Below are 13,230 nucleotides of genomic sequence, written 5' to 3'. Positions count from 1 at the left end.
GGCCAACTATACAAAACGTTTTTTCTCTCCCTATTTATTCCTATTTGGTAAGATTTGGCTAGAAAATAATTATTAAGTAACAATGACTTACCTCATTTATGAATTATTATGAAGTAACGGTAATGACTTACCTCATTTATAAATAATTATGAATTATTATCAAGTAACGGAATGATACAATTTGCCAAATAATTATGAAGTAACGGTCTTACCTCATTTATTTTTTCCATTAATGATAATTCCATTACATAATAATTATTTGGCAAGTCATTATTACTACATAATTAAGTTATAAGTCAAGTCTTACCAAATAAGAATAAATAGGGAGAGCAAAAAGTTTTTGGATTTGCTAAACCATTCTACAATTGGCAAATTATTTTTTCATTTATGATATGATATGATAATTCCGTTACTTCATAATTATTTTTTCATATTTATGATAATTAGGAATAAATAAGGGGAGAAAAAACGGTTCAATAATGCTAAATATCGGCTTAATTTTACTAATACAACAACTTTATCCTGATTAGGTCAAGCACCAAAATTTCTTACCTAATGAAACACAATTCTTAAATTAAAATTGATTCCAAATCTTTAAATAAATATTTGGCAAAACTATATAATTTCTTTACAAAACGTTTCTACAATTGGCCAACTATACAAAATGTTTTTTCTCTCCATATTTATTCCTATTTGGTAAGATTTGGCTAGCAAATAATTATTAAGTAACAATGACTTACCTCATTATTATGAATTATTATCAAGTAACGGAATGATACAATTTGCCAAATAATTATGAAGTAACGGACTTACCTCATCTATTTTTTTCATTAATGATAATTCCATTACATAATAATTATTTGGCAAGTCATTATTACTACATAATTAAGTTATAAGTCATTAATGATAATTCCATTACATAATAATTATTTGGCAAGTCATTATTACTACATAATTAAGTTATAAGTCAAGTCTTACCAAATAAGAATATCATTATTACTACATAATTAAGTTATAAGTCAAGTCTTACCAAATAAGAATAAATAGGGAGAGCAAAACTTTTTAGGATTTGCTAAACCATTCTACAATTGGCAAATTATTTTTTCATTTAATTATGATAATTCCGTTACTTCATAATTATTTTTTCATATTTACAAAACGTTTCTACAATTGGTTAACTATACAAAAAGTTTTTGCTCTCCCTATTAATTCCTATTTGGTAAGATTTGTCTTATAACCGAATTACGTAGTAATTATGACTTCCTGTTTGGCTGATAATTCCGTTAAATCAAAATTATTACTCATCTATTTTTTCCATTAATGATAATTTCATTACTTAATAATTATTTGGAAAGTCATTATTACTACATAATTAAGTTATAAGTCAAGTCTTACCAAATAAGACTAAATAGGGAGAGCAAAACATTTTAATATTTGCTTAACCATTCTACAATTGACAAATTATTTTTTTATTTATGATATGATAATTCCGCTACTTCATAATTATTTTTTCATATTTATGATAATTAGGAATAAATAGGGGGAGAAAAAACGGTTCAATAATGCTAAATATCGGCTTAATTATTACTAAATACTTACAACTTTATCCTGATTAGGTTAATCACCAAAATTTCTTACCTAATGAAACACAATTCTTAAATTAAAATTGATTCCAAATCTTTAAATAAATATCCATTTTAATTAGATTAATTTTGATTTGTTACCAAATAAGAATAAATAGGGAGAGCAAAAATGTTTCAATAATGCTAAATATCGGCTACAAGTTAATTATTACTAAATACAACAACTTTATCCTGATTAGGACAATTACCAAAATTTCTTACCTAATGAAACACATTTCTTAAATTAAAATTTATTCCAAATCTTTAAGTAAATATCCTCAAAATATTTGAATTGCTTTCATATCTGTATAAATCCTACGCACCTTCTCTCCAGAAAATTGTTCAACCACTCATCCAAACTCTAAACCTCCAATAACCTTAATATCTCTTTCTCTCTATTAGAAAAAATTTTATTAATATATCTTCTCCAACATCTAGCCCGAGTTCACAAGGAAAACACATTTCTTAATACCTTCTCTCTATTCGAGTGGTCTGGGACCCCCACGAATGTGTGTCTGTCTACGATTCTACAAAGCTAGTTATGTTATTTTAAGAAGGTAAATTTCTCCAAAGTTAGTTATGTTATTTTAAGAAGTATATATTTATCGAGAAGTCTAATGCTAAGTATGAGAAGCTAATAATATTTATTTTTTAGCTTGAAGAGAACCTGGTAGAGGCACAGGAGCAAGCATTCCACTTTTGTGATAAGGAGGTATTTGTTTGTTGCAATATTTCTATTTTTATTTTGGGAGTTTCTATCTATTTTTGTATAGCTATATCCACATCATAATATTTTTGGATAGGTACACGTGCTTTGCACATTCCATACCATAATTTGATAGCTAACTTAGCATATATATACATTACAATGCAATATGTAAAATTCGTATCACCTCTTCATCACAGTAATATGAAAATGTAATTATTTCATGTAATTTTCATATTTTATTGATATCTAATTTCCATATATACAGCAAAATAACTTCACATTATGAGAAATACCAAGTCAAAATATGATACTTGAAAATTCTCGCTCATCGCCAGACTAAATTTCCTTCATTCTGCATATGTATATATGAATAAATTGTTCCATACGGTTACTTATATTCCATTGCTTTTGCATGTGTTTTATTTCAACAGACTAGACCAGAGATGACTTTTGATGGAGGTTTGAACTAATTTCAACAGACTAGACCAGAGATGACTTTTGATGGAGGTTTGAACTATGTTCTTAATATCTAAAATGTTTCCTTCAATTCTAAAATGTAAATATATGACTTTTGATGGAGGTTTGAACTATGTTCTTAATATCTAAAATGTTTCCTTCAATTCTAAAATGTAAATATCAATAAATTTTAATATAAATTTGCAGATGGAGAGACCTCAAGAAAGCGAAAGCAGAATAATTACTTCAAAGATTATTATACCAATCTCACTCAAGAAGAGCGAAATTCTTATATAAATAGATCCATTGAAAATAGGAGTGAATCAAGTCTCAGTGCCTTGAATGATCATCATAGTCCCGCTAAACGACGAGTGAAGTGGTTACTTCATGCTACGCAATCAGAATATCAATTTCAAGGTATATTCAACACACTAAAATTATATAAAACTCATGGTATACAAAATTAAATACTAATCGCTTAATTTATTTTATAGGAAACACATTCTATAATCTTTCATGCTCAGAGTTACATTAAATGAAAGTAGTCCCGCACTGTATTCATTGTGGAGCAAAGAAATTTGAACATGAAGTGCCAACATTTTGCTGCGATAATGGACGAATCAAATTGGCTTCAACGCATGTCCATCCAACTCTTTACTCATTGTTCACGTCCAACACTACAATAGCAATAGAGTTCCGTAAAAATATCCGAAAATACAATAGTCTATTTTCATTCACCTCATTTGGAGCTACTATTGATAAAAGTTTGGCATCATCAACGAACGGTGTTTATACATTTCGAGCACAAGGGCAAATTTACCACCATTTACCGGGTTTGATACCAAACACAGATAAACCTACTTTTTTCTAATTGTACTTTCATGGTTGTGATAATGAGCTTCACAATCGGATGAAAATATTACAAAATAACATAATTGATGAGGACGTTATGAAAATGGTGATGGAAATCTTGAAAGATAATCCATAAGCTATATTCCTTCGTTCATTGAGAGATCTTGAATCATTCAAAGATATCCGTGTTTGTATTGCTACAAATACCAACCTTGATCAACGGGTCTATAATACACTAACATCCAATGAAGTTGCTGCCATATGGATTGAAGGGAATAATTCAAATGTTCCATTTGAAAGGGAGATTGTGATTCATGAACACTCTGGTCAAAGACATTATGTGAAGCATTATTATGGTTGCTATGATACATTGCAATACCCGCTTTTATTTCCAAAAGGTGAATCCGGATGGCATCAAAATATCATGAAAATTGATTGCTCTATCTCCAAACAAAACAATAATTCAAGTCAATTTCAATTCTCATCGGTACATGAACTATTACAACAAGAACAGACAGGTAAATTACTCATAAATATACTTATTTTAACATTTGTGGTCAATAATAATTCTTCATATATTAAATGTTAATAAATTTTTTTCCATATAGGTGTCACTATGCCAAAACAATCTCATGTTTTATGCAGAGAATATTATTGCTACAAGTTACAAATAAGAGAATCAGAACCATCTGTGTTTTTGCTTGTTGGAAGATTGTTACAACAATTTGTAGTAGACATGTATATCAAACTTGAGACAACTAGACTTGATTACTTTCGGAACAAACAATCTGAAATAAGAGCTGAAGTGTATCAAGGAATAGTGGATAGTCTAACCATCGGTGAAACTCGTGGTGATCAAGCTTGGCAAAGGGTTATCTTACCTGCATCTTTTATTGGAGAACCAAGAGACATGCGATGTCGGTATATGGATGCAATGGCATTGGTTCAGAGGTTTGGTAAACCAGATATTTTTATTACGATGACTTGTAATCCAGATTGGAAAGAAATAAAAGACGAACTTCTAATGGGACAAGTTGCTCAAGACAGACCTAATTTGACATCGCGTGTATTCCGTTCAAAACTTGAAGACCTAAAAGATCAACTCTTCAAAAAGAATGTCTTTGGAAGAGTTGGAGCACATGTGTACGTGATTGAATTTCAAAAAAGAGGGCTTCCACATGCTCATATATTAGTTATCTTGAAAGAAGATTGCAAAGTCTTAACTCCTGACCAGTTCAATAAATAATTTTCAGCAGAAATACCAGATGTGTCTACTCATCCAAGACTCCACAAAATGGTTGTAAAACATATGATGCATGATCCCCGTGGGAAACACCGCATGGACAGCCCTTGCATGGTTAATCAAGAATGTAGACATCATTATCCACGACCTTTTTCCTCTAAGACAATAGTTGGTAAAGATTCATATCCAATTTACATGAGGAGAAATAATGGTAGAAAAGTATGTGTACGTCGAGCAGAGTTGAACAACCAATGGGTTGTTCCTTATAATCCATATCTCCTTACCAGGTACAATCTTCATAATAGCTTTAAAGTTTATTATTTATGAGAACATTTCAACAAAAAATATACTATGTGAGAAAATCTCTAAATATGATATCGTCATATCTTCTTAACAGGTACAATTGCCACATTAATGTTGAGGTCTGCTCAAGTGTAAAAGCGATCAAATATTTATATAAATATATATATAAAGGGCACGACAAGATCTCTATCTACCTTGCACACAACGAAGAGCAAAATAAGTTTGATGAAATAAAACATTTCCAAGATGGACGGTGGGTGTCAGCGCAAGAAGCATTTTGGAGAATGTATGAATTCAAGATGAATGAAACTACTCCTCCAGTCATTAGTCTTCAGTTACATCTTCGAGATAAGCAATCAATTTGTTATTGGCAACATCGAGATCTTCGTGATGTAATAGGTTCAGAAATATCATCAAAAACTATGCTCACTGAATTCTTCACAAAATGCACAACAACTGAAAATGCAAGGAAATTTCTATACGTCGAATTTCCTGAACACTACGTGTGGAGTAACCAAGCAAAGATTTGGTCTGATCGAAAGCACAAACTTGTCATTGGTCGTATAAACGCTGCAAACCCAAAAGAAGGAGAGAGATATTATTTACGTCTATTGTTAAATCATGTGAGGGGACCTACTTCATGGGAATATCTTTTAACAATTGATGGTATTGCATATAAGTCCTTCAAGGAAGCTGCACAAAAAAGAGGATTACTAGAAGCTGATGATAGTATTTCTGATTGTTTAGTTGAGGCCACTACCTTCCAAATGCCTTATGCACTACGGAGATTATTTGCCATTATTTTAGTTTATTGCCAACCATCAAATGTAAGAAAATTATGGAACGATCATTTTGAAGCGATGGCAGACGATTTCAAGGGAGGAGTAGATGAATACATGCTACCAGCTCGTGTTGCATGGACATTAAAAAGCATTAGTCTATTCCTTGAGAGTATGGGTAAACATATTGCAGATTATGATCTACCATTACTGATACATGATGATGTTGACCAATGTCAAACTTTACCAAGAGAAATTATTGATGAAAGGGAGATAAACATTCCATTTGAAGATTTTCATGCTCAATCAAAGTTAAACCCAAGGCAAAAACAAGCCTTCGATATCATATTAGATAGAGTCAACAAAAAAAAATCTGGAATATTTTTTGTGGATGGTCCAGGAGGAACATGTAAAACTTTTCTTTATCGTGCATTGCTTGCAAATTTAAGATCAAGAAAGATGATAGCATTAGCAACAACGACATCAGGAGTGGCTGCAGCAATAATGCCAGGAGGGCGAACTGCACATTCGCGATTCAAAATTCCAATTACTGCTAATGAAACTATAATGTGCAATATATCAAAGCAGGATGGAACATCAAAATTGATACGATTGGCATCACTTATAATATGGGATGAAGCACCTATGGCAAAAAGATTTGCGATTGAGACGGTTGACAGAACATTGAGGGACGTAATGGGTGACAAAAGAATTTTTGGTGGAAAAGTAGTTGTGTTTGGAGGTGATTTTCGTCAAGTTCTACCAGTTGTTCCACGGGGCACTAGAGCAGAAACAGTCAATGCAAGTCTTGTGAAATCATATCTCTGGGAAAAAATGGAGAAATTATCTCTCACTATTAATATGAGAGCAAGAACTGATCAAGTATTTGGAGAGTTCTTATTGCGCGTGGGGAATGGAGAGGAACCCACAATAGATGAGAATTTGATACTTCTTCCACATGAAATGGTAGTAGAATATGACAATGATGAAAACTCTGAAAAAAATTTGATTGATGCTATCTTTCCATCATTACAATCAAATTCATCATCTGCTGAATACATGACACAACGTGCTATTCTTTCAACAAGGAATGAGTATGTTGATGGACTTAATGAAAAATTAATTGCATTATTTCTTGGTGAAGCTAAAACATTCTTTAGCTTTGATGAAGCAGTAGATGACACAAATAATTATCACCAAGAAGAATTCTTGAACACCTTCATGCCGAATGGACTCCAGCCTCACAAATTGATTCTTAAAAGAAATTGTCCGATCATGCTGTTACGTAATCTTGATCCATCTAATGGAATGTGCAATGGCACACGAATGATCTGTAGAGGATATGAACATAATGTTATCCATGCTGAAATCACAATTGGTCAACATTCTGGTCAAAATGTCATGATTCCGAGAATACCATTATCTCCAGCTGAAAATGAGGGTTATCCATTCCAATTTCGTAGAAAACAATTTCCAATCCGACTATGTTTTGCAATGACAATAAACAAAGCGCAGAGACAAATAATACCTTATGTTGGAGTTTATTTGCCACACCATGTATTCTCACATGGTCAATTATATGTTGCATTATCAAGGGGGATATCAATGAGAACAACTAAGGTATTAGTGAAAGTTGACCAAACAAGAAGAACAACAAAAACATACGCAAAAAATATTGTGTATCCAGAAGTATTATTGCCTCAAAGGTAAATCACCTCATCAAAATCATGACTCGTTATTTTTTCATTCTATGATGCACGTTTTGTACAAATTAACTTTCAAACAATTATTATCTAACACAATATTCTAATATGCAGCGAAGATGTGTATTAAAGTTGTTAACTATTTACAATGCAACGGACTATCTTTGATCTCAAAGGTAATTTCCCCATTTATGTAACATTTATAGTTAGGTTTGATCTTCCATAAGTTTATGATGCCTGATCATGCTCGATTCAGTTCTGTTTGTAGGTCATGGACTCTAGCTATTATAGATCAAATTGCCTTGCTGCAGCTCGATTCCCCATGGCTCTCTACAGTTTGACAAAGATGCATCTTTTGAAGTTGATGAATCATGCTAAAATTGAGCTCATTTCTGTCTATTTATATCAAACTTAAATAAGATATGATTATGCTACATTAAGTGAACATATGATTAAATAATTTCGGTTACTTCATTTATTTATAGTCTTTTTGGTCAATATACTGGTTTTTTATATGCCAAATTAGTGTTTTTTATGATGCTATTTATAATCCTATAACATCTATTTATATCATAATAATATTGTTTGGTGGAAATTTTGTAGTAAAAAGACAATGAAGGAAATTTGATTTGTATTCCTTTAATCTCAATTACAATTGGATTTCCTGATTACAAAAGAGAAGAGAATGATCTGGATTCTTCCCTTTGTTTAATTCTGGGTTCTTCACGGTGGCGATAGAGTGCCTCCCTCGAATGCTCGCGTCGAGTTTGCTCTCCGTTGACGATCCGACGTCTTGTTTCACTGGGAACGTGGTCTTCTCCTCACGATTTAACGTTGTGGAGAACTCTGAACGAGTTTAAAACTCTATGAAAGAGTTGATTTAACCGAAAGTCGGTTATAAGCCAAGGATGAAGAAGCTCCTCGTTGATGATCTCCAAAGCTCCAACAATTCCCCCCAAGATCTCTTCTTTGCTGCCAAGATTTTTCCAACTGACCGCCCCGAAAGATCCAGCCACGAACTAAGTTGATTTCTTAGTTATTTATAGGGGATTAAGGGGTGTAACCACCTCCTTAATTCGCTCCTAAGTGGGGCTAATGGGATGTAACCGCCCCTTAAATCACTCCTGAGTGGAGTTGTGATCCTCTCAGATCGTGGGAAACGGTTTTGGAACCGTTCAGCTCGTGTTTGAACGAGTCAAACGCAGGCCCGCGTTCTGACGTGAATTCTGCATTCAAACGCAGTGTTTGGAAGCTTGAACGCATCGTCTGGAAGCTCGGACGCAACAATTAGAAGCTGCGTTTGCAGCGTTGGAATCTACGTCTGAGCTGCGTTTGCAGCGATTTGGAAGCTGCGTCTGGCGGTGATTTGAGCTGCGTTTGGCGGCGATTTGAGCTACGTTTGGCAGCAATTTGAGCTGCGTCTGGCAGCGATTAGAGTTGCGTCTGGCAGTGATTTGAGCTGCGTCTGGTAGTGATTTGAGCTGCGTTTGGCAGCAATTTGAGCTGCGTCTGGCAGCGATTAGAGCTGCGTTTGGCGGCGATTTGAGCTGCGTCTGGCAGCGATTTAAGCTGCGTCTAGGTTGCGTTTGCAGCGATTTGGAAGCTGCGTTTGAGCTGCGTTCGCGGTGTGTCTTGATGCTGGTACGCGGGGAGGACTTCCACGTCTTGGTTTGAAGAGACCGTCGATTTGTAGTCTCTTTCTGTCGAAGCGTTGCAAAGATCGTCATTTTGTAATCTTTACTTTAGCTCTTTGATATGCAAGAGTCGTCAGATTGTAACTCTCGATGTTGATTGTGAAGGCTGTTAAACTAGAGCTCTCATCGGTTGTCGTGAAGGTCGTCAGATTGTAACCTTCAGCGATCTACGTGAAAGTCTTTAAATTGTAGTATTCTGGAAGTCGTCAGATTGTAACTTCCATCATCGGTGTTTGATGGGGATCAGCTATCTATTGTGATTTTTAGACAGCCTACAAATATATATATTATCTATGACATCTTTCATGTATATGTCAAGTAGAAAAAAATTAATCAATGCAATAAAAACTATAGGGCTACATATAACATCTTTCATGTATATGTCAAGTAGAAAAAAATTAATCAATGCAATAAAAACTATAGGGCTACATATAAACATGAAAGTATTTACACGTGCAACGATTAATCAATGCAATAAAAACTATAGGGCTACATATAAACATGAAAGTATTTACACGTGCAACGCACGTTCACCATACTAGTACTATTATAAAAGTGGGTTGCTATGTTAAAACATTTCTTCCCAAAACGCCCTCCAAAACTCATGCATGCACTCATTAAAAACATACATGCATACATAAATTACATATATGCACACCTAAATCATAGCCCTTTGAATTAAACACATCCATACATGTAAATATACACATATAAATTATATTATATCTCTTTAAATTCATTTCATAACCGAAATCATTAACTCATTGGTTTTTTCCTAGCAGAGACCTACTCGGCATGCAGACACTTTTTTAATGACAATAATGGCGAAAGAAAAAACTTCCAAAATATTAATATTTAATACAGAATAGCACCTTATATAGCAATGAATACTGTATGCTTGGCTTCATTTCCCTAACGCATGAATTATGAAGCAACAATACATCAACGTTTGAAGGAAACAGTTACTAAGTAGCATGCTATTAATTAATTAAATGTAAGAATACCATAAGCCACAAGTTCTCATAGGATTTTGATTAATTACCATACTATATATAAACATCTTAGTTCTCAAATTTTTAGTCCATTAAGAAGGAAAGTCATAGTATTCATTAGAAATTTCATTCACAATGAATACCCTAACCGTTGTTAGACACAAGAGTTACATTTCTATTATTGCATGTTAAATTAAATTAAATTAACTTATGGTTTTATAACTCCATCAAACCCACTTAAATGACATTAATTCAATCAAAACTTTTGAAATTCTCCTCTTTTAATTGTACCATTATATCTATTTAATGACATCCAACTAAAACCTCAAAACTTTCCCATCACATAACCTCCTTTACTATTATTATAATGTAGCACTAGCACCGGCTCAAATATTTAGTCCATTAAGAAGGAAAGTCATAGTATTCATTAGAATCGGTTGCTTTTCAAGCTTCCTCTAGATAACCTGAGAGGAGTTTTAGTTTTTCACTTAAGAGAAATTTTATCTATTTTGGAGAATCGAACTTCAATTTGTAGAAGTTCTATAATGCACGTGCAATTTATAAAAGTTTGTTAATGTAATTTCAAGCTTATCAGGCATTGAGTAAAATTATTTTTTAATGTCAAATGAAGTAAATATTAATTTATTCTTTAATTTTTCGAGCTCAAATAACTAAATAATTTTATTTTGACATTTACGTTTGTACCATATTCTTTAATTCTTAGCACCATATGTTAATTTTGACCAATTGACTTTCCATCAATTAGTCCAAGTATCTGGAGTTTTAAAATTAAAGGTAAATTAGTTGCTAATTTTAAACAAAAAAATTAATTTATAATTTGTAAATAAAATTATATCCAACATATATAATATCAAATTTATTATTTAATTGTTTGATATATCGTTATAATATATGATTTTTATATTTTTAGTATAATCACAACATATTCCCGATTATTTCATCAAATATAGAAAAGTAATATGACTACACTATATTCCAAAATGTATATTTTAAGTCTCTTCATCATTTTCAAGCCATAAAAACGTTCAAAAGGTAAAATAAGTATGTATACATGCAATTTTCAAAAAGTAAAACAACTATATATATGAAAATGAGTACACGTGCAACGCACGTGCACCATACTAGTACTATTATAAAAGTGGATTGGTATGTTAAAACATTTCTTCCCAACGTACCCTCCAAAATACATGCATACATAAATAGAACACATACATGCATCCTCCAAAACACATGCATACATACATAATAAAACACATATGTACATGTTTTTTATAATTATTTTATTAATAATTTTCCTTCATGGCATGCATTTAATATCTTAAATGATATCTTCCATCCGCTCTCTCCTATATTTCACAAGTCCTTTCAATTCATACTATTACTGTTACTTTTATGCATGAAAGTCATTAATAAAACATTTTCACCATCTCTCTCTATCTAAGAAAAGTTCTCGTGTATTTAAATTGAAGAATTATAAAAACCTTTATACGACCAAAAAGGACCAGAGCTAGGTGGTCCATTAAAAGGATTACTTTTAATTCTCAACAATAATATCAAATTTACACCCCATCAATATCATCAAGACAATAGTTATTGACTCGGTATATATCCTATTGTGTAACCAATGTATTACTTAAATGATGGCCAAACAACAGCTATTTTCCCAAACAACTCTTGGCATTCTATAATTGATCATTTAATTCTTAAATGATGGCCAAACAACAGCTATTTTCCCAAACAACTCTTGGCATTCTATAATTGATCATTTAATTCATTAATGCAACCCTTCTAACTTTCTTTCACCCAAACAACTCTTGGCATTCTATAATTGATCATTTAATTCATTAATGCAACCCTTCTAACTTTCTTTCATTTCATATTCTAACCCTTATATAACCCCTCCCTCCCCAGCTACTAACGTCAAATTAAACTAACAATCACTCAAAATAAACAAGTATTATAATTTCACTTTTTATTTCTTCTTGCAACTCTTCTACGGCTTGCCATGCCAATGCATGCAAACTATTAGGAAAAGTGAAATTGTTAGGAAAAGTGTGGTTTGAAGACCAAATGTGTCATGCTTCATGAGCGATGATGACGTACACTTGGCAGACTCGACAGTGGCGGAGGAGTATTCAGTGGAGGTAGAGGGTGGCTTGGGGATAATGCCAATGAAAATGTAGGTGACGGTCAAGCCCTAAATGGATTACCTAGAGGCAGTACAGTGGGGATCGTTGATGTGGCTGAGCTTAGCGGTGGGGGAGGAGCCGACAACAATGTCAAACTTCAAAATGTTACGAGAGTGAGTTAGTATACAATATGGAATTTATCTTTGTCCTTCTTACCCGTGGAGCTGATCAAAATGACCATTTTCTGGCTATACTCTTTTCCATTGAGATTTTTGAGCTCCTCCTTATTTCTCCCCTCACCACCAAATTGGTAGTTTTCCATTTCTCTAAAATCAATTTATGAAAAAAAATATTTTTATGATATAAATTAATTATTGATATTTTCAATATTTTGGTTGAACTTTATTTCCGACTACAAGCATGGACGACATGTGGTTGTGCTAGCTAAGGATGTTCTATGTTGGGGAATTTCACTCTCCCCGCCTACTACAATATGAGCAACTCCGAAGTCAACCCACAATCAATAAGATTTAAAATTACCACAATCAAGAAAAAAGAACACTGGAATTTACGTGGTTCGGTCGACCAAGTTCGACCTACGTCCACGGGGCAACAATACAAGAAATTTACTATGTATCAGGGAGAACTACAAAAGGACCCACTCAACTCTCATCTATCATTCTCTCAACCTCACATACATAATCAACTCTCATATTTTCTCCAAAGC

The 13,230-nt window shown here is 32.9% G+C and overlaps 1 protein-coding gene across 1 annotated transcript; it reads left to right on the top strand.

Annotated features, from left to right (window-relative positions):
- Window positions 5,485–7,462, top strand: LOC109838159 (ATP-dependent DNA helicase PIF7-like). The gene is made up of 2 exons (XM_020406623.1): window positions 5,485–7,342; window positions 7,428–7,462. Exons 1-2 carry the CDS (start codon window positions 5,485–5,487, stop codon window positions 7,460–7,462), a joined length of 1,893 nt encoding a protein of 630 aa, XP_020262212.1.

Source organism: Asparagus officinalis, chromosome 4, assembly GCF_001876935.1.
Source record: "Asparagus officinalis chromosome 4, Aspof.V1, whole genome shotgun sequence".
Lineage (NCBI taxonomy): Eukaryota > Viridiplantae > Streptophyta > Magnoliopsida > Asparagales > Asparagaceae > Asparagus > Asparagus officinalis.
This window is presented reverse-complemented; position numbering and strand designations above follow the sequence as displayed.